Source organism: Lagopus muta, chromosome 6 (assembly GCF_023343835.1).
Source record: "Lagopus muta isolate bLagMut1 chromosome 6, bLagMut1 primary, whole genome shotgun sequence".
Lineage (NCBI taxonomy): Eukaryota > Metazoa > Chordata > Aves > Galliformes > Phasianidae > Lagopus > Lagopus muta.
The window spans coordinates 55,844,301-55,866,371 of NC_064438.1; the positions used below are offsets into that span (position 1 = coordinate 55,844,301).

The 22,071-nt window shown below is 44.1% G+C and overlaps 1 protein-coding gene across 3 annotated transcripts in view; it reads right to left on the reverse strand.

Annotated features, from left to right (window-relative positions):
• PELI2 (pellino E3 ubiquitin protein ligase family member 2) overlaps positions 1–22,071 on the reverse strand; it is a 66,705-nt gene that overhangs the window by 43,632 nt on the left and 1,002 nt on the right. The window contains exons 2-5 of one of the 3 annotated variants that reach the window (XM_048948297.1): positions 15,779–15,857; positions 14,756–15,256; positions 13,773–13,922; positions 646–775 (exon numbers count right to left, since the gene is read on the reverse strand). In XM_048948297.1, coding sequence (XP_048804254.1) covers positions 646–775; positions 13,773–13,888 — 246 coding nt within the window. In that variant the 5' untranslated portion in view covers positions 13,889–13,922; positions 14,756–15,256; positions 15,779–15,857. Of the gene's footprint in view, positions 1–645; positions 776–13,772; positions 13,923–14,755; positions 15,858–22,071 lie in introns of all 3 variants that reach the window. The other 2 variants (XM_048948296.1, XM_048948298.1) reach the window with 2 other exon arrangements.

The following is a 22,071-nucleotide window of genomic DNA, read 5'->3' on the forward strand; positions in this document are numbered from 1 at the left end:
TAATGGAGTTGCACAAAACCACTGTGGCACCTTATTCAAGCATCCATGCCACAGCAGCAACAGAACAGATGAAAACAGTCAGTGCCTCACTCACCTCCAAAAAAGCATCAGCACCTGAGAGTAAAGAAACTTCCTTCTACTTAGAGACTCACTTCACATGGTGATGAACAAGCAAAATAAAATAACTTGTATCTGAAAAGTTGCAAGGGAGGAAACTTGTAATATCCTGTGCACTACAAGTTCCCACTGTTTTTCCTTCCCTGAGAATTAAACTGAAAGATTCAGAGCAGAAGGAAAATGTTGAGGTCAAGTTGCATATTATTTTCCAAGAACAAAGCTCTCTGTATTCTCTACCTCCCAATATTTCTGGGACCATTTACAGAAGCTGCATGCAGAAGCCATTCCAGATAAGGCAGTCAGCTTTCTGAATAAGGACAGAAGGGTCAGATTAACTCATACCTGAGGTTAAAGACTACTTTAAATAAGTAACTGGATTAGAGATCCATATCTCTAGAAAGAAAATCCACTACAGACTTTCCAAAGCAAGTATCTGACTACCAGAGAACAAACCAGCAGCAAGATGAATCAGGTAGCTGGGATACAACCCAAGAACACCAGAAAACAGGATCTGCCTCTGTTATGTACCTTGGATGCTTGAGGAGTAGAAATCACGTGAACAGTGCTGGGCTTAACTCCATTTGCTTTAGGTCGCTTATAAAGGGCGAATCTGCTTTTCCTGCGTCCTCTGTCACCATTAGGGAGGGAGCCATTATACCTGGAATTGAACAAAAAAAGAGTCTGTCAAAGCATCAGCAGTTTGAAACAGAAAAGGAAAGCAGCAATTTGGTCACAGTACCCTGATGATTTCGAACACGGGGCTAAAAAACAAGGCACAGTCATACTAAGCTTTGCCACCTAAATTACTACAGGCATTCAAACGCTCCTTTCTTGCCAATGGTTGATGACCTTATTAAAGAGGAATAAAGCTTCAACTACACATGAAACAATGAGCTGTTCAGCAACAGAAATAGTTATTGGCCTTTAGAATTAAAGGAATTCTGAAGAACAAGCTCTAGAACCTTTTGTTTCATTTCATGACATGGCGAGTTGGGAAAACGTCTTTGCACTGCTACTTGCTTCCCACAGATCATGCAAGAAGGGATAAGACAAGAGAGAGAAAAGGAGAAATTTGGGAAAAGCTGGGGAAAAAAATACAGTTTTAACTCCAGTCACATAGAATGGTTTTTTAATTTATTAAATGAAGCCTCTAGGAGTAGATTTATTATTAAGAGAAAAGGACATGTGCTTTTTGATTCATGTGAATCTATCTGAAGACTAGTTAATGACTGCCTTTATCAGGTGTAACCCAGTAACCTTCAGTCATTCTTTCATCTCTCACAAGACAGAAACCCAATGGGTAAGTTATTAGGAGAAGCACTGAGCCTCACGAGGATAATTCCTTCCCCAGGGAAGGAAGGAACTGCAAGTTTCTTTGCAATCCATGGGCAATGAAATCACATTTCCCCCTCCCCAAAGATTTAGGAAGGGTAAATGCTTCTCATCACAGCGCCTCCACCTGTCACATTCCTGATAGCTTTCAGCTGGTCTGTGCTCCCAGGACTTGGCTTTACTGCAGATGCCTCTTTCACACCTGATCTTCAGGCCCTTCTCTGAAGACCTACAGCTGCAATTCCACTTACAGATTTATGCAGTTTTACTGGTGAAGTCTATTCTACCTACTGGATCACCTATTTCTCTCCAGCAGTCTTTGTGATTAAAAGCTAACAGGAAAGCCACCTGAAAAGAAGGTTTTAAGGGGACCAACCCCCTAGAAATGAAATGAGGCCCAAGAATTAGAAGTCCTTATCTATTTAGGGATGCACCTCGAAGCAGTCCAGCTCTATATCCACCACACCATCTGCAGATCTGAAATAGTTTGTCTGTAGCCCTACAGAAGCCAAATTAATGGTCACTCACTGCTCAGGCTGTAAGAGCAATCCTACAGCTGCCAACTAGGAAAAGCAAGACAGTAACCCAGAATCATTTTTCAATAAGATTACCATTCAGCATACATAACCAACCAAGTTTGCCTTACAAGAAAACATGCTTGGGGAGTTTGTTTTGGTTTGTTTTGTATATATTTTTTTTCCCCCCCAAAAAAAGATGGGAAAAGTGAGGCAGACAAGGACACACAGCCTGCTCGCTAAAGCCCTGGAGCCCAGCCTTGCAGAAGCCCTACTTACAGCATCCAACAGATACCTGACAGCTCTATGGAAAATAGCTTCAGCTACACGTGGGAAGTACCTGGGGACGTGAGACCTGAACTACAGCACTGCTGAACATTCCTAAGCAGATAACAGATTTGAGATTATGCTCTCAAATTTAAGCGCTCTCAAACATAAAGCCAGACGTGAGGACTGCTTTTGATAAAGAGTCCCAGAGAGCCATGAGTAGTTCAGAGCTTTGGGCTGGGTTACAGCTCAACTTGTTCTGCCACTCCTGTTTTCACAAGGAAGATCACTTTGTCTCTCTGAAATATTAACAGATTCCCCAACACAGCAAAAAACAAAAAAACACTAACAGAAACAAACCACTCAGTTCACACCAAGACTATTTGTTTTTGGAAGCTTGTTAACTCTGTGCAAGGAGAGCAGAGCTCAGTTAACACAGCTGATCCTAATCCCTAAAGACCGATTCCATATATCCATGACTCACAGGGAATGAATACAAGCCCTCAAAGTGTGAGTGATTTGATTCTGCAGATCCAGTCTTTTTGGATACTGAGACAGGAGGTTTAGGTTGGGTATTAGGAGGAAGTTTTTCAGCCAGAGGGTGGTGAGGCACTGGAACAGGTTGCCCAAGGAGGCTGTGGATGCCCCATCCCTGCAGGCATTCAAGGCCAGGCTGGATGTGGCTCTGGGCAGCCTGGGCTGCTGGTTGGTGACCTGCACACAGCAGGGGGTTGGAACTGGATGAGCACTGTGCTCCTTTGCAACCCAGGCTGTTCTAGGATTGTAAGTACTGTCTTTCAGTGACACTATTACCTCGATTATGTCTATACCTTTCCTAATGACAACATTCCTCCTGCATGGATTTGTGCTTGAAAACCCAAAAAAAAACAACTCCTGAAGAAATCATGTGAGTAGCATCCTTACTGGCTTTACACTCTGCAATTACATTTGCTGTGCTGGTACCATTGTTAAGCAGTCTTGATTTTATGCAGTTTTGCTGAAAGTCAAAACCAGACTTGGCATGGTTATCTTGTTTGGCTTTTCTCATGGTCGCAGAACAATCAGCTGCAAAGGCCACTTGACTTCACTACAGGGTTTTTTTTTCCCCACCCTTGTTCAGAATTTAAACAGTTTTTAAACAAGAAAAGAAAGAAGCCACTCCAGGTTAAAGGCCTCTTGGAACCTAAATAGAAAGGAAATGCAAGCAAAATGAAAGCTTAATTCATCCATCCTGATTAGCACTGACAAGTTTTCACCAAGGTTTTCTTTGTGCCAATTTCTTCATTTCCTTTATATGAAAGGGCAGGAGGATTTGAGTATGCACAACAAACAGCAAAAACTAATCACAGACTCTTAAGTTTTATTCTGATCGGGAAGCTAGTGAAAAGCAATAGGACAATCGCAAGGCATTCCTATGCATTTCACAGGGAGGAAAACAGCATCAGATTGGAGCCTTTTCTCCCCACAGCCAACAGATGCAGCCCAGTACATTTTCCAAGTGCCTCTCAGAGGCAGCAGCACCGGGACAATCAGCATTATGAACCTCTCAGGATAATTATCTCCGTTGATAGCGCTGTTCCTTGCAAATAAGGGAGTGGTGCTGGCATTTCTCTAACTAACAAAGCCAGTTTCCAACAGATTTACATCAAACAGTTGAGGACTTTGGTATACCAAATGACATGCAAACTGCAGTAAGTTTTTCCCAGGGTTGGGGTATGTCATGGAAGCTTCTGCTTTGCTGCTTGGAAAGCAAGACCAACCAGTAATGCTTCCACTAGCCAAAAAGGAACAGCCTGACTTCATTTTCCTCACTATTCCTGACAGTTCCACTGCAGACACTGTACGTTCAAAGGCCATCCCATGCACAGGCTACCATTCCATCTCACAGACTCAGCTTTGAGCAGGCAACAGATGTTAGAATGGCTCTAATTTATGAGAAGAAAGCACGACTTTCCTGCGCTGAACAACAAAGCCACAAAAGCATTAGTGACAGCTTTCATTATGAGGTCAGACTTGAGTGAATTTTTTCCTTTTAAGTCCATTCTGATGCCATATTTGGTATCACACAGTAGTATATGCTCAGCACATACCAGAAGTCAGTCTGGGCTTACAGCACGCTTTTTACCATCACTGAACCAGTGTGGGCCAACACCGCTGCCAAAAGCAGCAGTCCCACCCTTCATTTGCTATTTTGTCCCTGCCCCAGTGCAGCTTCTCTCCCTGGTTCACATGCACTGGAAATAAAACCAGATTTATGCTTTAAATTTAGTTTAAACCACATCAATTCCTTGCTCTCTGGTTCACTGCAAGGCCACAGAAGCATTTTTATCAGCAACAAGGGGAAAAAATGGCACAGAGGACGGGAGAAAAATTCCTTTGGCAGCACTGCAAGCCTGCATTATGGTATCTACAACATTATAAGTCTAAAGATATATTATTTGCCTTGGCAATAACCAACCGCAGGTTTTCACAACTATAGGCTAAAGCCCTGAGTAGCTGGAAAGCCCTATTGTGCTGAAGCATCCAATTTTTCCTTTCTTGAACACAGATTAAACGGGGAAAAAAAATCCACATGCTTGTTTACATAAACACAAACAGCTTCAATACTGACTGCAAGATATATGAGCTTACAACTCCTTTTAGGTAATTCCACTGAGAGTACTTTACATTCTGAACAGTACCCTCTTCTATCACACTGAAACGTTCATTTTGAACACAGAAATGCTGTATTACTTCATAGGATCATTTGAGTTGGAAAAGATCTCCAAAGGTCACCTAGCTCAACTCCCTGCAATGGGCAGGGACGTTCACAGCAGTGTGCACCTTAGCAAAGCATACAGTTACTTGCTGGTCACTGAATGACAGAATAGAGCTTGTCAGAACTTCAGAAAGTCACCTTGTCTATCTTCAACTTGAAGACCCATTCCAAAGCATCCTCAATATTCCTGCTTCAGCCTGGAAAGCCCACTCCTCACTGCCTTACAGACAGCATGCTGCATACCTTCAGCAGTTGCATCCTAGGATTTCAGGATCTTTTGTGTTAAAACTCTCACCCATGCATTCAACAAGGGAGACTCCAGTCAAAGCAAGGCTGCAGCACTTCCTGTCAATAACCTCTGCTGTCAATAACTTCTGAAGAAAAGGATTTTAAGTTAAGGCTACTTCAGTTACTGCTGTAAGAGTTTTTGTTACTATGCCTTTAGCAACAAGTAACTCATGGGTAAGCAAAGAACTTCCATCCTTAGTTTAAGAAGAGCCACTGCTCCACAACCATGGCTCTTGGGTCATCCCGAATGAGAGCCCCAGTCTCACCCCAGACTCTGTTGGTGAAGATCTCCAGGCAGAAGTGCTTCCTGATCACCACACCAGCAGTACAGGTTAACAAAACAGCCTTCCTGTTGAGCAAGAAAATCCAAACCAGCAAGTTTGGAAGTCCCAAATAATCTCATCTCTTTCCCCAATTAAGGCAATGTTTTTGCATCTGTGAGCTTGATTATCCCTGAGAAAGGCATGTTGGCATAGTTAGTTGTGGCTAAATCAGCATCTTTTCCCCCCTAAGATAAATATTTGTTCCTATAACTTGCATTTGGGAAGCCATTTTACACCTGTAAACACCTTACAATGCATTCCCTTCTGTGGGGCTTTCAAAATATCCAGTGTGCTCACCACAAGCATCTCTTCCCCAGCATCATGCCTTAGCAGAGCTGCCTCATTGACTGCCACCTGTACAGTCCCAGAGCCTTCAAACAGAGAAATGCAGTCTAATCTGGCAGCTCCTTCAATTCTTGGGTAGACCATCAGTAAAGGCCGAGTTGGCGTGACTTGATAGTGACTAGAGGCAAGAGTTTTACTTGTCAAACAGATTATTTGAAAAGCCTGGTACAGATATGGGCCCCTACAAATGCTCTTCTACTACACTCCAGAAGTTCACTCCTAATTGCTCTTGTCTCCTAAGATCTGAGCAGACACCTTGACCAAAAGCTATATGCCAGCCTGATTGTGTTTGTATGGTCAAATACAGCCAGCTCCTCTTACAGATCAGGATAAGTGTGGCTATTCACACCATGGAGAAAGTTTCCCAAAGCCTCCTGCAACACATCAGATAAGCTAGAACCTCCTTCCCATGGTACACGGATAAACTTGAACCTTATCTCCTGAAAACACTGCACGAAGTCACACGCGAAACAGCGGGGTTCTCTGGGGTGAACTCAATTCTCCTTCACCATTCTGAAAAAGAACCAGTTGTTCTCCTGGTTCCCATCCCTGGCTGAGGCAAGGAGCCTGCTTCTGGCTGCCGCGACCTCCTCCTGATTTGCCATGCAAGGAGCTGCCATGCTGTGGTTCACATTAATTCACAGGCTGGCTGCTCAGCCAATACTCCTCCACACATCCCCATCCACCATCAGCAGGAGGACTCTGTAATTGTAGCAGCTAGAACATAATTAAAAAACCTGTTTAGTTCTATTTAGGACAATATTTAGACATCCTCCTGCAAGTTGAGCTTACATAATACAGGCAATCCAGGAAGATGCACACCTGATCTGTATGCATTTCTACCTCTAGGAAAAGATGCTACTGGCTTGCAAATACCATGTTAATCATATAGTGCAAATAAAGGAAATTAAAAGCAGTTCTTACACTTCCAGTTTCTTTCCAAATTCCCAAGCCTCTCTGTTACTCTCCCACACACTGCTATGGGAAATAATTTAACAGAGCAAGTAAATGCAGAAGCAAAGAGGTAAAAGCAATGCATCTCCAAGTGAGGAATGCAGGTGTGGCGCTTCATCACTACAACTTCTTGTAACATATGAAGACTGAATCCCACCAGAAACCTAGTTTTGAGACTTGTGCAAGCCATCTGGCATTTCTTCTGCAGAAGGGGGATCTCAATACTGAAACTTCTTATCGCTCCAACCAAGCCTTGCTTGCATGTGGTTTGCTATTTGTCCTAGATTGGAAAACACTGTTACTTTTACTCTTGCGAAAGCAAAGACAGAAGTCCTTTGTCACAGCTTCTGCAAGACAAAAGTCTCTGTAGAAAACTCAACTGATACTACAACCTTGGTTTAACTATTAAAGGAGAATCTTCAACTGCACTTATTACCGACAACAAGGAATTTGGCATTTCAAGAAGCAGCAACCGAAGATATTTGCTGCACAGGCTTCTGTAAGACACCTCCACACACAGCACAGGAGTTTGATTGAATGCTCACACACCTCACAAGCATGCTGATGTGGACTACCAGAGCCTCATGATGAGCTTCAATTAAAGCAGCCTGACAGTTTCAAACAACTTATTAGCTGAAAACCTACACAGACATCCCAGTTAAATACTACAGCCAGAGACAGTACGAGTGAAGTCACACCCACAACATGCATTTCTCAGAAGTCATCCATAATCACTTGATTAATGGGGAAAAAGAGCAGCTATCTTTAAAGGGAAAAAAAAACACACCACAAAAAACCCACAAATTTAAGACAGCATTACCCAATTATAACATAATACACTACAAGAGCATTCAAATGCAAAAGGTTTTCTTTTTGGAAAGCAAAGGGTAAGAGAATCAGTTTTTCACACAATGACTTCCTTGACAATCCTTATTTCCAGCACTTTCCTGCTACCACCCAGCACTCATCTAACAAGGAGGCAATTTTGTTCAGTGCTTTAAGCCCATCTTCAAAGCTGTCAACTGAAACCATTCACCAGAGCATCAAACCAGCAATGCTAGAGCACAGCAAAACACAGGGTACACACTAATTAAGTTCATTTCAAAGCATGCTTCTTCACTAGCTACAAGAGCTTGAAAGGTGGGGAAAGCACAATGTTTAGAGAATCTTCTTTCCAACCCCAAATCTCTCATATTAGAAAGCACCCAGATGAATAGCAGTTCCTAACTACAACCTAGCCAAACACCACTGAAATTATTCAACACAGCATTTTGTTAAAATGAATACAAATAGCTTTTGCTGTGTTGAAAACAAGTCAGATGAACACAAAGTCTCACTCAAAGCAAAGTACGATGCATAGCTGGGTTTGGAGAGAAGCAACAGATGCAAAAGCAGAAGACTGCACATCCAAAACACAGTAGACTTTTAGCATCCACACGTTTCAATACGGAAACAATTTATGGGCCTCTCAAGCAGCAGATCAAAAACAGCTGGGAGTTTTTCAAAACTAAGATAAATTAGACCTTATCCAGTGCAAGGGGACTGGAGGTCCTGTGACACACCTGCCCTGCCACACCAAGCACATTCCCAGCCTATCTGGGCTTCATACCGACTCGAAGGTGAAAAAGCAAACTGTCCAAATTGACAGCTGAGGAATGAATAGGAACACCACCATCTGATGCCTGAAGCTTCACTACATTTATCATTATAGAAAAAAAAGCATTGGATCCAAAGGATCATCTGGTCTATTAAAACAAACGCACGACTCAAACAAATCATTTTCTCAGCTGCCAAGTGCTTTCTTTAACACGCTATCAAGGACTATTTGACTGCTCACATTTTTATGAACTGAAGTGGTAGCTGCCTTATTATTTCAGTTCTCCTCCAAATATGAGCAGCTGGAATATTTTGTGATTGCACAGACAAGTAGTTCCAGGGTCTGTTGCTTACAGTATTTTCTAACACTCAAGCATGACAAGAATCTTTTTAGGTTCCTTCCAATAACATTAAGCATGGAGAAAGAAAACATACATCCATTTTGTGAACATAGGTGATCTCAGAGGCAAAGTACTCAATAGAAAGTGAAGCACTTAAGTCCAGAGAACATCAGGAAGCAGTGCAGCGTTACACCCAGAACAGCCAGAAAGGAAGCGAGCAAAGCCCATTCTTTGCTAGAAGTGTGTATATGTACCCTATTAGGAAAAACAAACAACAGAAACACCCTACAGGAGAAGTCAGTTCTTTAAATCTGGTTATGAGGAATTATCTCAAACCTACTGCATCAGTGGAGGTTTGCAAGCATTGTTGCACAGCTGACTGTTCCCTCCACAAGTCTTGATATACCAGAAATTATCAGTGCAGTAATCCAGAGAACTAGTCTGGGATCTGTACCATTTCTGATGGCAAAGTATATCAGCTTTACACTGCACTGCAAAATTCCTGATCTCCTGTTCTTCCCTCAAGAGAACTTCCCAGGATGTTACAAGAAATAAACTCAACTTCTCAACAACTCAACTTCTATACCAGCGTGATCTCAGAAGACAATCCCATGAATATTTAGGAGTTAACAATGAATTTGCATACACTTATTGAGAATAACTCATATCATAGAATGGCCTGGGTTGCAAAGGAGCACAGCGCTCATCCACTTCCAACCCCCTGCTGTGTGCAGGTCACCAGCCAGCAGCCCAGGCTGCCCAGAGCCACATCCAGCCTGGCCTTGAATGCCTGCAGGGATGAGGCATCCACAGCCTCCTTGGCAAAACATGACCTGAAGTCACATAAATGATGTATGCCTGAAGCTTCTCCTTTCTAGGAGCTCAGAGATTCCAGCCTCCAGAAGATTCCCACTCTACAGCTTTCTGTAACCCCATCAGTGCCTGCCTGAACAAGGGCTCTGCAGTACCAGCACCCAGATGGGAAGGCGCTCCACTCTCACTGATGCACAGTCAGCCACAAGCAAGACTGCTCACACACAGAAACAAGCACATAAACCCTAAAGCCACAGAGCAGGCTCGCCAGCAGTCAAATTCATTGGAGGATCAAAGTTCTCCCATAGCTCACACAACATGAACCCCAATGGTCTATAGAACTGAAACCAAGTTTAAAGCCATACATAGTTGTCTCAATCTCCTTCCTCCCACCCCCTCCCCCCCTTTTTTTTTTTTTTAAATCCAGTACCCACAGTTAGTCAGCACACCAGTACAATTCTTGCTCACTAGCTTCTGCAAAACAAGCCACACCATGTGTTTGTCTCTAAATATCTACATTCCTTTGATTTCGGAGGCAAGGGAGCACCATGCATCAAACTGAACCAAGGAAACAGGACCTGTTTCAAGCATTATCTCCCAAAGCACAGGCTATGACTCCAAACAGTATTACAGGAGTTACAAGCAGCATTTGCAAGCCAAACGGAAAAGCAACTGCACAAGTAGAGCTGATGATGAAACTGCAGTTGGAAGTAGCTTCCCCAGCAAAGTACATCTGACAAGAGCTAGTTCAGACACACAGAAATCAAGTAACACATTAAGCTGACTGGCTCAGGAGATTCCCTGTCACCCTCATCAGCTTTTATACTTGACATTCCAATGGGGCACCAGGGCCATAAGATGCTGTTTTCAACTGAACAGAGGAGCACGTGATGCTAACAAATGCCTCATTACACTGCTCTGCTAGCAGATGAGGACGTACAAATACATATATTATAATATATATAATACCTATAGATAATCATACATTTGTAAAAGCTCAGGTATCTGCAGAACATATATGTACACCTTTTCTCCCTTGCCTACCTAAATAGACTGCATGCATGTTAGAGCAAACAAAGAGCATATTCCTTCGTTACCCTGTCAGTACTCTGGCATTATACTTGTAAAACCCTATCTGTTTAATTCCTGTTAGCTATTCTACTTTCCTCTACAGCTCTATCAAAAGCAGAGGGAAGAGCTTTGGCATTTGTTTCTGTTACACAGAAGTCTCCTGTAAGAGATGCCATCGCTCTACCACCTCAGGAGGTAGGAGAAGATGGTTAAAAAAACAAGTACAGAAATACATTGCATCAGCCTGTTTTAACATCTTATGTCTCTAAAACTGTCAAGTGCATCTTTTGGAACTGCCCACTATAACATAACAAGCCTGAAGTCTACTAGAGAAATATTCACATCTGGGCAAATCCCAAACAAGCTTCTCCTTCTGGATTTTTGGACTGATTTACAGCCACTGGGAAAGTGTGACTTCTGCCCTCTGACAAAACTAAAGGCTTATATTAAGTAACACAAAATGCCAATCTGGGATTTGAACTGAGCTTGTACACAAGAAGAAGAATCACGAGGCTGCAGAACTACAGGGGATGTTATCTGGAATTCCCAAGACAAAGTTTCAGACTGTCTCTGAAAAGCTGGTTTTCCAGGAAAAACAGACACTGATTCTTCCAGGATGACTTTTCCACTGAAAAAGCAGAGAAAAGCTGACATAGCAGCAGTATGCATCACAGTAACTCAGTTCTATACACAGAACATCACAGAACGGCCTGGGTTAAAAAGGATCACAATGCTCATCCAGCTCCAACCCCTTGCTGTGTGCAGGTCGCCAACCAGCAGCCCAGGCTGCCCAGAGCCACATCCAGCCTGGCCTTGAATGCCTGCAGGGATGGGGCATCCACAGCCTCCTTGGGCAACCTGTGCCAGGGCCTCACCGCACAACACTTAAGGTTTTTCTAGTAACCTACTCACTGTCAGCTACTTCCACCCAAAGGCATTTCTCTCCCTTCCATTTACAACACAATGAACACATTTACTATACTCAGATTTTCTTCACAGCCACCTGGGTCAGGCCCTAAGACACAGCCCTGGCTGCCTGCAGGGAACACAGCACTTCTGCACCCAGACTGCCTCAGTCTGGTTAGCAGCAGTGACAGCACATCTGTGTTTGTTCCCATTCACTCAAGGCTGACATCGCACAATTATTACAAGCAGTAGAGGTGAAGCCACGGTAGTGACAAAGAGAAGAATCAAAAGCAAGGAATTTCATAAGCTAAAGAGCCAGCAAAGCATGATTTCCTCTGGGCAACATGACTTGCAGTTGGATCCCTTCTTTGTCTACTAAGGTGACAGCTCCAATTGAACAACTTCTGCAGCTGCGAGGCAATCACAGTCACGTGGATTCCCTGATGTCTAACGAAGCAGGGGGAGTGGTGGGCTGATTTATGTCACAGAGTCTCCTCAATAGAGCACAAACAGCATCGAGAGGCTGTGGAATAAAAATCAGTTCAATGACATCCTTCATTTCCAGTTACAGACTACAGCCTCACCTGCCACTACCTCTTTCAGTAAATCACTGAGCATTCATCAGAGGCAGATGGAAAACGACTGCAACGCAGAGCCAACAGTGCCAGCAGGTTGAGGATGTGGTGTCCTCCAGCAATGAGACTGCCTCGGCAGCAGGGGAGCAGCAGCCATCTTGCACACTGCCTCCATCTGTCTGGGTCAGCATCCTGATCCTGCCTATACCCCATGGCTGCCCATCACAGTCTAAAGGAGGCATCAGACCCTCGAACAGTCTGTCCCATTGCACCTAAACACTACCAGGCACTTTTTCAGCCAGAGGGTGGTGAGGCACTGGCACAGGTTGCCCAAGGAGGCTGCGGATGCCCCATCCCTGCAGGCATTCAAGGCCAGGCTGGATGTGGCTCTGGGCAGCCTGAGCTGCTGGTTGGTAACCTGCACACAGCAAGGGGTTGGAGCTGGATGAGCATTTTCTGAATATTAAAAAGCATCATACATGTGTGCAAGCCACCGATTTCCTCATTTAATTGTTTTGCTGCCTTAACTTATGCACAACAAACTGATTTTTAATGCGTTTCTCCAACCCAACACAGCACAGAGCATCTCACTTTTTACCATGCAACATATTCATAGCAAACTTCATCAATTCACAAAACCGAGACGGCTGTTTCTTCTCAACTGCCATCTCTGCCCAAAACTTACAAGTCAGCCAATATTCTTTTCTGGCTGGGATCTGAATAGAGCCTGCAGTTGGAATTCAGCCAACCCAAAATCCAGTTCCTTCCTTCCTGCCTGCCTGCACTGGCTACAGAATGCCCAGAGGAGAAAGAACAAATCACTTTTGCCACAGAAAGATCTGCTTACCCTTTAACAAAGTATTATTTTTACACACTGCTGAGAGATTTCCAGTAGGTAAAGCTTTAATATAAACTTCTTGGAGAAGACTGGTCTAGGGTGCAAAGTAGCAATACGTGATCAGAGGCCAATTCCTGAAGTCACATTGCGTATAATAAACCTTGAGCTTGACTAAGACCCTGCTAATCACTTAAACTCCCACTATGCTTACAAAAGGTACTGTACTTTATATTTTGTAGTCCTCCTGAATCCTTAAATGGAAAGGTATTTGCTATATTACACCAGCCCCTGCACATTGGAAACTCACAACTTGAGTGCTATATATCTAGTTTTACTGCAAGCATTACAGCTGGAAATGTGATTGTGCAACCAAAGAGATAAAGCAGGGCTGAGCCAGCAATGTAACAGCATTTCGTGCTCCAATGCTGAAAGTAAGGCACAAAACAGAAGTCAAACATTAAAGCTCTTCTGCTCTGACAGCAAAGAGATTGTGAAAACATTGGGGGGGGGGGGGGGGGGTGAAGAAAAGAAAACAAGGAACACATTTACAAGTGCTTTAGGGAAAGCTGTGTTAGTATTTAAATGGGTGCAGGGGTTCACTTCCAGACATGGTTATTTAAGAAAACCTTCTGGAAATATTGAAAAAAAACAAGTGTACATCCCTAAAAACAAGTGAGCAGCTTGTGTTCTGCACCCCAGCAGCCTGATCAACACATCTGAAGAGAAATCTCACCATAGACCATAAAACCGAAGCTTGCACAGATGCTGACCACAGAACCATGTTCCTGGAACTGCTGGGAATGCCAGCATATCCCATGGGCAGCTGGGCCATCTGAAGGAGCCTCTCATCTTTCAGACTTTGCCTGGGTCCCATGAAGATAAGCTGAAGACAAAAAAAGGAGTAAAAAAAGCCATGCAAAACCGATCTGTTCAGCTATTGCCAAACTTCCTTTTCAGATTCAGCTCTGATGGAAGGAGTTACTCAGCTGCTCACTGTCAAACTAAGTCTGCACCCTCTTGATCTGCCCTAAGATCAATTTGCTTAATTCGCTGCTATGTTTTGGCCAAAAACTTCTGAGGTATTGACAGTCCACTTAATGAAACCTTCCATCAGAATCAGATTAGGGAACACTTACGAATGAGTGGAAAGTGTTGCACTTGAGTCAGCACTTAAGTCCCAAATGCACACAGATTAAGAGAACCCCTTGAGAGCAGCCCTGCAGAGAAGGACTTGGGGGTCCTGGGGGGTGAGAAGCTGGACATGAGCCAGCAGTGTGCACTTGCCAGCCCAGATGGCCAACTGTGTTCTGGGCTGCACCAGCAGAATGGGGGTCAGCAGGGCAGGAAGGGATTGACTCCCTCTGCTCTGCCCTCACGAGCCCCCATCCAGAGCACTGCATTCAGGCCAGGGGCCCTCAGCACAAGAAAGATTCAGAGCTGTTGAAGGGGGTGTAGAAGAAGCAGTAAAGATGCTTAGCTTAGAGAGCTGGAGCAACTCTCCTACAAAGACAGGCTGAAAGAGCCAAACTTGTTCAGCACGGGGAAGAAAAGGCTCTGGGGTGAACTCAGTGTAGCCTTCCACTGCTTAAAGGGAGATTACAAAGAGGAAGGAGATTGACTTTTTACATGGGCTGACAGCAATGCAACGAGGGAGAATGGCCTTAAACTAAGAGAGGGGAGATTTAGGTTGGGTATTAGGAGGAAATCTTTACTCACAGGGCAGTGAGGTCCTGGCACAGACTGTCCAAAAAGCCATCCCTGGAGGCATCCAAGGCCATAGATGGGGTCCTGGGCAGCCTGATCCTGGCGAGGGGGTGGCCAAGGCCACAGCAGGGATTAATGGGCTTTAGGGTCCCTTTTAACTCCAGCCGTTCTGCGATTCTATGGTCAAAGCCTCTGCCCACACAACTGCTCCAGCAGCAGGGACACAGACACACACAAGGCCACAGGCTACAACAAGAGGTCATGCACTAAACCCATGAATTCAGAACTCCGTGATGCACTGGGAAACTGTTCTATCAAATATTAAGACGGAAAAAGTAATTCAAACAACCTACATGCTTGTTAGCACAGAGATAAGGACAATTACTATGAGGTAATGAAACACAACCAGACTAAAAGATTCCTCTTCAGTGCCAAACTCCTTTTTGAACCCAAAGGCCGAGATTCACAGCTGCCTGCCCTCGGGGGTCCAACGCAGACTAGAAGGAAGTCAAGCTGGAAGTACAGCAACATTTTGATTTATTAGTCAGTGTTCCATAAAAAAACATGGTGATCCATGGAGATGGACAGCATCCTGCCACAGGATGTACAGGGAAGCACAAGCTACAGCTTTAACATCTTTCAACAATTCAGCCTCTCCCATGAAGAGGCACACATGCACATTACTCCTGTTTCAAAGACTACCGCTACACCATTACTAAATCAGACAGCAACAAAGTAAAATCATGCTGCTTCATGTGAAGAAATACAGCTGTGCTTATATCAAAAGTTTCAGCCCATTAACTTCTGTGTCTAGACTAAACACTTCTTTCACTCTTCCTAAAGGCACGTGCTAGGGAGTTTGCACATTTGGTCTCCAGTTTATTTGCAATACACAAGAGGAGATTTGAGCTTTTAGATGCTTCAGTTTGTTTTGTTTACTTTCATACAGTGACTAATTGTCTTCACAGTCAGTACCGCTCTGTCCCTGACATTTATATGCCCTAAGAGGATGCACCCCATATGCCTGAAGGTTACCTGTTTGTTTAGGTATTATTCTCCAAACCGGATGGCTTTCGTTAAGTTCCTTCATGACCATTTATCAATTTACTGGATCCTAAAATGAAAACAGCATACACATTTCAAGGTGAAGAGTAACCTGAAAGCCTGCTAACCACATCATCAGTGCAGCTCAGTGTAAGGACTGCTTTCTAAAATGCAACGTTTAATCAATAAGAAAAAGATTATGCCAGACTTTCTCCTCTGCCCTCATTTTCTTCAGTGTAAGGGAGCGTTTTGCAACAGGGGTTAGTTTAACATTACAGCACTCAGAGACAGAAGTGTAGTAAGTACTTCTTGACCTTCTCCTTCCTTAAGCACACCATCAGCTGTCTTTGTTTCCTCCCTGTCCCCATTCATTTGTGGAGGCAGCACAATAAACCGACATTTGAAGCAAGTTTTTGTCTCACTGTGTGACTGGCTGCTTTAGCCTCTGCTTAACACAATTAACTGCTACAGTCAGTAACACAGCTATATTATAGTTAATGTAAGCAATAAAATGTGACAGATGAGTATTAGGTCAGGATATACAGTGTACTTAAGTCCTACAGTAAAGATGATATTGTTAAATGGAAGGGAAAAAAAGATCTCTCAGCTGAAGTAAATCACTTGCAGAAGCACAAGACGTGGCTCACTCAGTTTCCCTGCCCATCAGAGGCACAAACTCCTGCTGACAGAAGTGTGCCTAACAAGTCCTCAGCAATCAGCACTTTGATATCAGGCCTAATTAAGCTCAGCTCAAAACTTTGTTTTTAATGAATGAAACTGCTCAGCACTGCAGATGTTACCTGCGCCCGCTCTCACAGCCATCTATTCCACCTATCCAGCCTGTCTGTTGTGAAACAGAGGAAAGCTTTTAGCTCAACTGTTCTCTCTTCACCCTGACCCAATAACTGCCATTATTAAGCAGCAGCAGGCTGATCTCACAGGACTTCACAGCCCGGCCCTGGAGGAACAGAACAAAACTTAAGTGCAGAACCGCTGATATTTGCACGCACTGCTCAGAAGGCCCCTCTGTGAGCAGAAGTTACATTAATCACAGCAATGCAAGCCCCCAGTCACTTTGTCCACACTGCACTCAGAACACAGTCATTAAAACCCCACATTCTGCTGCCACACAGCCCTTCAGTAAGAAGCCTCCAAGGGCTTGGAATGTTTCTACTACTACTGTAGTGTGCATTGCACAGCCATCCACAGGACACAAAGACCCTGTGAGACAGCACTTGCTGTCACATTATAAGGCTGAATGCTAAAGTGATGCTATAGAAAGGGCACAATTGACTGGGGAGTGACAGGCTGCTCCTGCATCCATACTCCCAACAAGCTCATCTGCAGCCCTGGAAGCCCCTTCTGCTCTCAGCTGTGCTGCTTGCTTAGTGCAAGGACCAGGACCTGTTCTAGGCCACTAAGAAATAGAATTAAAAGAATCTAATCCCAAGCGTTACTTACAAATTGGTCCCTCCAAAGTATCCATAGAGCATGCAGACTCAGAAATAACCTGCAGAAAGCTACACCAGCAGCTGTCCAAAGCCCATATTTTATATCATGTGCTAATCAAAGAATTGTCACTACTCAGCAAGAGCTGACAAGTAGCTACCAACTGAAGAAGAAAGTTTCACACCTCACTGAGGCAAAGATCTGTTACATAGCAAATATAACCCTGGTACAAGTGACAGACATTTGTGTAGGCATGGAAATAACCTCTCATCTAGATCAGGGTGGCCACAGTCTTTCTTGCTAAGAGAACACAAGGAGTTTCAGCAGAAATAGGCTGGGAGTAGTGGAGGGGACAGAGAGATGGAGGTGGTGGAACATCCCAGCCTCTACTTAAAAGGTAAGAGAGACAAAAATCTGAACAGCATGCTCAGGGGAAAAAAGCATATTTAGAAGAGGTTCCTCTTCAACACAGCAATAGCATACTTAGGCAACAGACAGAAGTAAAAAGGATGCTGCATATGCTGCATTCCCATTCCTGTCCCTCAAGGTTTAGGACAAGCATGATGTAAAGCTTTTCACTGCTGACCTTGGGGCAGAGTGGAAAACAAACACCAAGTATACTTGCTGATAAAATACAAAGCACCCTGAACACAAATGAGATTTTGCTACCCAGACAACACTCAGTACACCTGGAAGCCTGAAAGCAAGTTTCTGCATGAAGCTAGGAGGTTGAACCAAATCATCCTCAATTCCACTTGCCTGGCTGACCAAGGGACAAATGAGGCAATTAGGACACGGCACAGTAACCAAACAACCCTAAGTGACATCAGAAACACTGCTACTAGACACAAAGCAAGATGTAGAATGCTCCTTCTAAGGCTACATACCCATACTAATCACAGATACTATGACACTGAGAACCAAACGAAGTGTAGGCAATATCAAGAAGAAAAACTGTCAAACCAAGGGCTAGCTCAGCCCACCTAAACACCTGTTGCCTGTATGTTTGTAAAAGCTGCTTTAAAACTTTTCTGCTGGCACTCTCAACTAATAAACCCCATCTTCAGCAAGGCAGGTTGGCTCACGTTCACCCAGCTTCTCCTTAGCCTGGAGTACACAAAAAGAAGGCTGCATCTTCCCAAAGCATCAAGTTGACATGTGCTATAACTGCTGAGAAATAATGATTAAGCAAGTTAAAGGGCAACATTAACTCCATAATAAGCGAGTATAAAACAGCCAGAAGTTCCTCACCTCTCTGGAAAAATCTGTTCTCTAGCAACCTTGCAATCACAGTTGAGAAACAGCCTGCTGTTACAATGGAGCATGAAGGAGCTTGAACAAGATACTGCTTTCAGTAGCAAAAAGCTAATCTTAGTAGCCTAGGAAGTCATTTCTAGTTTTATAGGCTTTTTTTTTTTTTTTTTTTTAATTAGAGGTAAGCAGACTTTCACATTATCTGCTTGTTTACAAATTCCAACTGAAAACAGGAAGCTAAGAATCCCTGATTCTGCCAAGGTAGGAAAGTAGCAGTCAGAGAGCAGTGAGGCACTGGCACAGGTTGCCCAAGGAGGCTGTGGATGCCCCATCCCTGCAGGCATTCAAGGCCAGGCTGGATGTGGCTCTGGGCAGCCTGGGCTGCTGGTTGGTGACCTGCACACAGCAGGGGGTTGGAGCTGGATGAGCGTTGTGATCCTTTCCAACCCAGGCCATTCTAGGATTCCACTGTCTTCTGATTCTACATGTGTGACCTACAGCCTTGCACATGCCAGAGGGAGTAGCACCACTTCCCAGAAGCACCTGATTTTATTTCTCCATAACAAGCACCCAACAGGCAGATATCTGATGCTCCGAATGGCTTTGTTTCACATAGCTTTTTGCTTCCCGTGTTTGAGATTTCTGCTCTCCAGCTTGATATCAATATTGTGATGCTGTGAACAAAGCCTATAGCTGAATACAAATCTGCATGCTGAGGAAGTCAGAAGTACTCCAAGGAATATGATAGTCACACAGAATGTTTTCTTTCTTACCATAAATGAAGCAGAATCTTTGCTCTACTCAACCACAAACAAGCTTTCATTAAGAAAACAAAAAAACTCAAGTCCATCAATGAAGTCTAATGCACATTCTAAAATAAGGTCCCAAAGCAGAACCAGAATTACCTAAGCAGCTCCAATAATGCATCTATGCCATACAGCATGGAAAGTTACAGAATCACTACAAGCCTTAGGTTTGTATCAAACAGCAAATCCACATAAGCACAAGGTAATTCTCCAGCAGGATGCCATAGCCAGGATGACCTTCCCTGCCTTCAGCCCATAAGCAGAAGCAAACAGATGCCAAGGACAAGCACAGATGCTACACTGCTTCTGCCTTCAGCAGCATGACTGGCACACTGCACCAGCCCCCCTTGCTGTGCAGTTGAAGGAGATGAACAAAAGAGTTCCAAAAAAGCCAAGCAGATAATTTAACAACTGGAAACGTGCTTAAACATAGGAAATACTTAGAGAACTTTATTTAGCTTATCAAGAAGGTAGTGATTAAGAGGAACTTGGAGCAGTCAGAAATAGCCTGTATGAGAAACAAGGGTCTAAAAATGAAAGTCTCCCAGATTAACACAAAGAAACGTGCTTCAAATCTGAATTGCTAATAGTATAGAGTGATCCATCAATGAGGACAGCTTCCCAAAAGTTAAGGCAGAATCTATCACTGTAAACATGGATCAGAATTTTACATATTTTTCTGAAAATTTCTTCAAGCAGAACTACAGCATGTCTGTTCAGAAGGGGGTCCAGTGGTCCTCATTAACCTGGCAGCAAGGTGCTGTTGCTGGGTAGTTGGACTGGATGACCTTCAGGAGACCCTTCCAACTCAAAGGATTCTATGCTGAGTTGCTTCTCTAACATCAGGGCCAAAATCCTTCTGTTGCTAGAGGTCTCTGCCTCCAAGACATGCTTCCCTGGTATTCCTGTGTCAGCTTACACCATCTTTTCAAGGCCATGCTGGATGGGGCTGTGAGCAACCAGGTCCAGAGAGAGGTGACCCTACCTATAGCAGGGGGCTGGAACTGGATGATTTTAAAGGTTCCTTCCAACTCAAACCACTCTATGATTCTATGATCTTACCATCTGAAAACAGCACACTGACACAGTGGATAAGTCTGCAGAGATGCAATCCCCTCAAGGGGATTGTTTGGTTTTCTATAGCACAGCTCTGACCACATGCAGCTCTATACAAGCAGCTACCAGACCAGCCAACCAGCTCATTAAATACCCCAATGCTCTACTGAGGTGCTTGCTACTGCATTCAGCTTCTCCTTCACAACTCCCTCCAGTCCCATGTTCCACAAAGCATTTAATGGAACACTGCTCTGAAGGGACTTCAAATAAAGGCTTTAAAAAAATAAAAATAAAATGACTGCGGATGCTTCCACTTCATCAAAAAGTCCACAGCCCTCTGTGAACAGATGATGTTAGGAGCAGATGTACACAACCAGATGATCTCTTCTTTACCAGCCATCTTGACCTGTCTGGCTTGATTTATATAAACTGCTTTTGCTCACTACAACACAGATTATGTAAATCTCAAGAAACCCTTCACCAAACAAGAACTGCCACACTACTTGCAGATGAGCAGCCTGCAGAACACAGCAGCACATCCTGGTGGGAGAACCACCTCCTGCCAAGGGAACACATTCCCCTTGACGTTAACACCAGGAACAGAAGAACCCCACTGCAATACTGCTAAGGCAGAGCAAGAACAAAAGAATCACAGGATCACCATAGAATAGCCAGGGTTGGAAGAGACCTCAAAGATCATGAGGCCCACCAACCTCCACATTTCATAGCAGCCCAGGCTGCCCAGGGCCCCATCCAACCTGGCCTTCAACACCTCCAGGGATAGACGGGGCATCACAGCCTCTCTGGGCAGCTGTTCCAGCACCTCACCACTCTCATAGCAAAGAACTTCCCCTTGACATCCAACCTCAATCTCCCCCCCTCAACTTCAAACCATTTCCCCTTGTCCTGCTGTTATCTACCCTTTCAAAGAGTTGATTCCCCTCCTGTCTGCAGGCTCCCTTTAGGTACTGAAAGGCAATGAGGTCACCCCGCAGCCTTCTTTTCTCCAGGCTGAACAAGCCCAGCTCCCTCAGCCTGTCTTTGTAGGGGAGGTGCTGCAGTCCCCTGATCATCCCTGTGGCTCTCCTCCAGACCCTCTCTAACAGCTCCCTGTCTTTCTTGTATTGGGTGCCCCAGACCTGGACACAGCATTCCAGATAGGGCATCACGAGGGCAGAGTAGAGGGGGACAATCACCTCCCTGCCCAAAAGATGAAAGTTTTACCATATCAAAAAGAGAGGTCTCAGCAGCTCACCAGGTAGGCCAACTCCTTTGTTCATCATCATTCTCCCCATCTAATTTACAAGTCTCACAGCTCCAGACAGGTTATGACGCTGATGAATGACTTCTATGTCATTTTTTTCCCCCTTCTTTTTTAAAGCTACGTGGTATCTCAAAACAACTTTTTAAAATTAGCTGTGAGGTCATTCTAACCGTTTAAATCAAGCGGGTATGACAAGAGCTGCAGTGCCAGGCTTCTGCATTTTACAGATCTCCGTTTCACTTCGAAGAGAGCAGATTTACGCCTTCTTAATTACACCGAACTCCAGATTGCGTGCTTTTAATACAAGGCAGGTATTAATGCATGTATTTTTAACGCTGCCCAACAGATGCTTGCTATGTTCTGAGAATTTCTAGTTGCAAACACTGAGTCACCAAAGAAGAAAACAGTAAGTTTGTGTTACCCAGGCTGGATGTGGCTCTGGGCAGCCTGGTTGA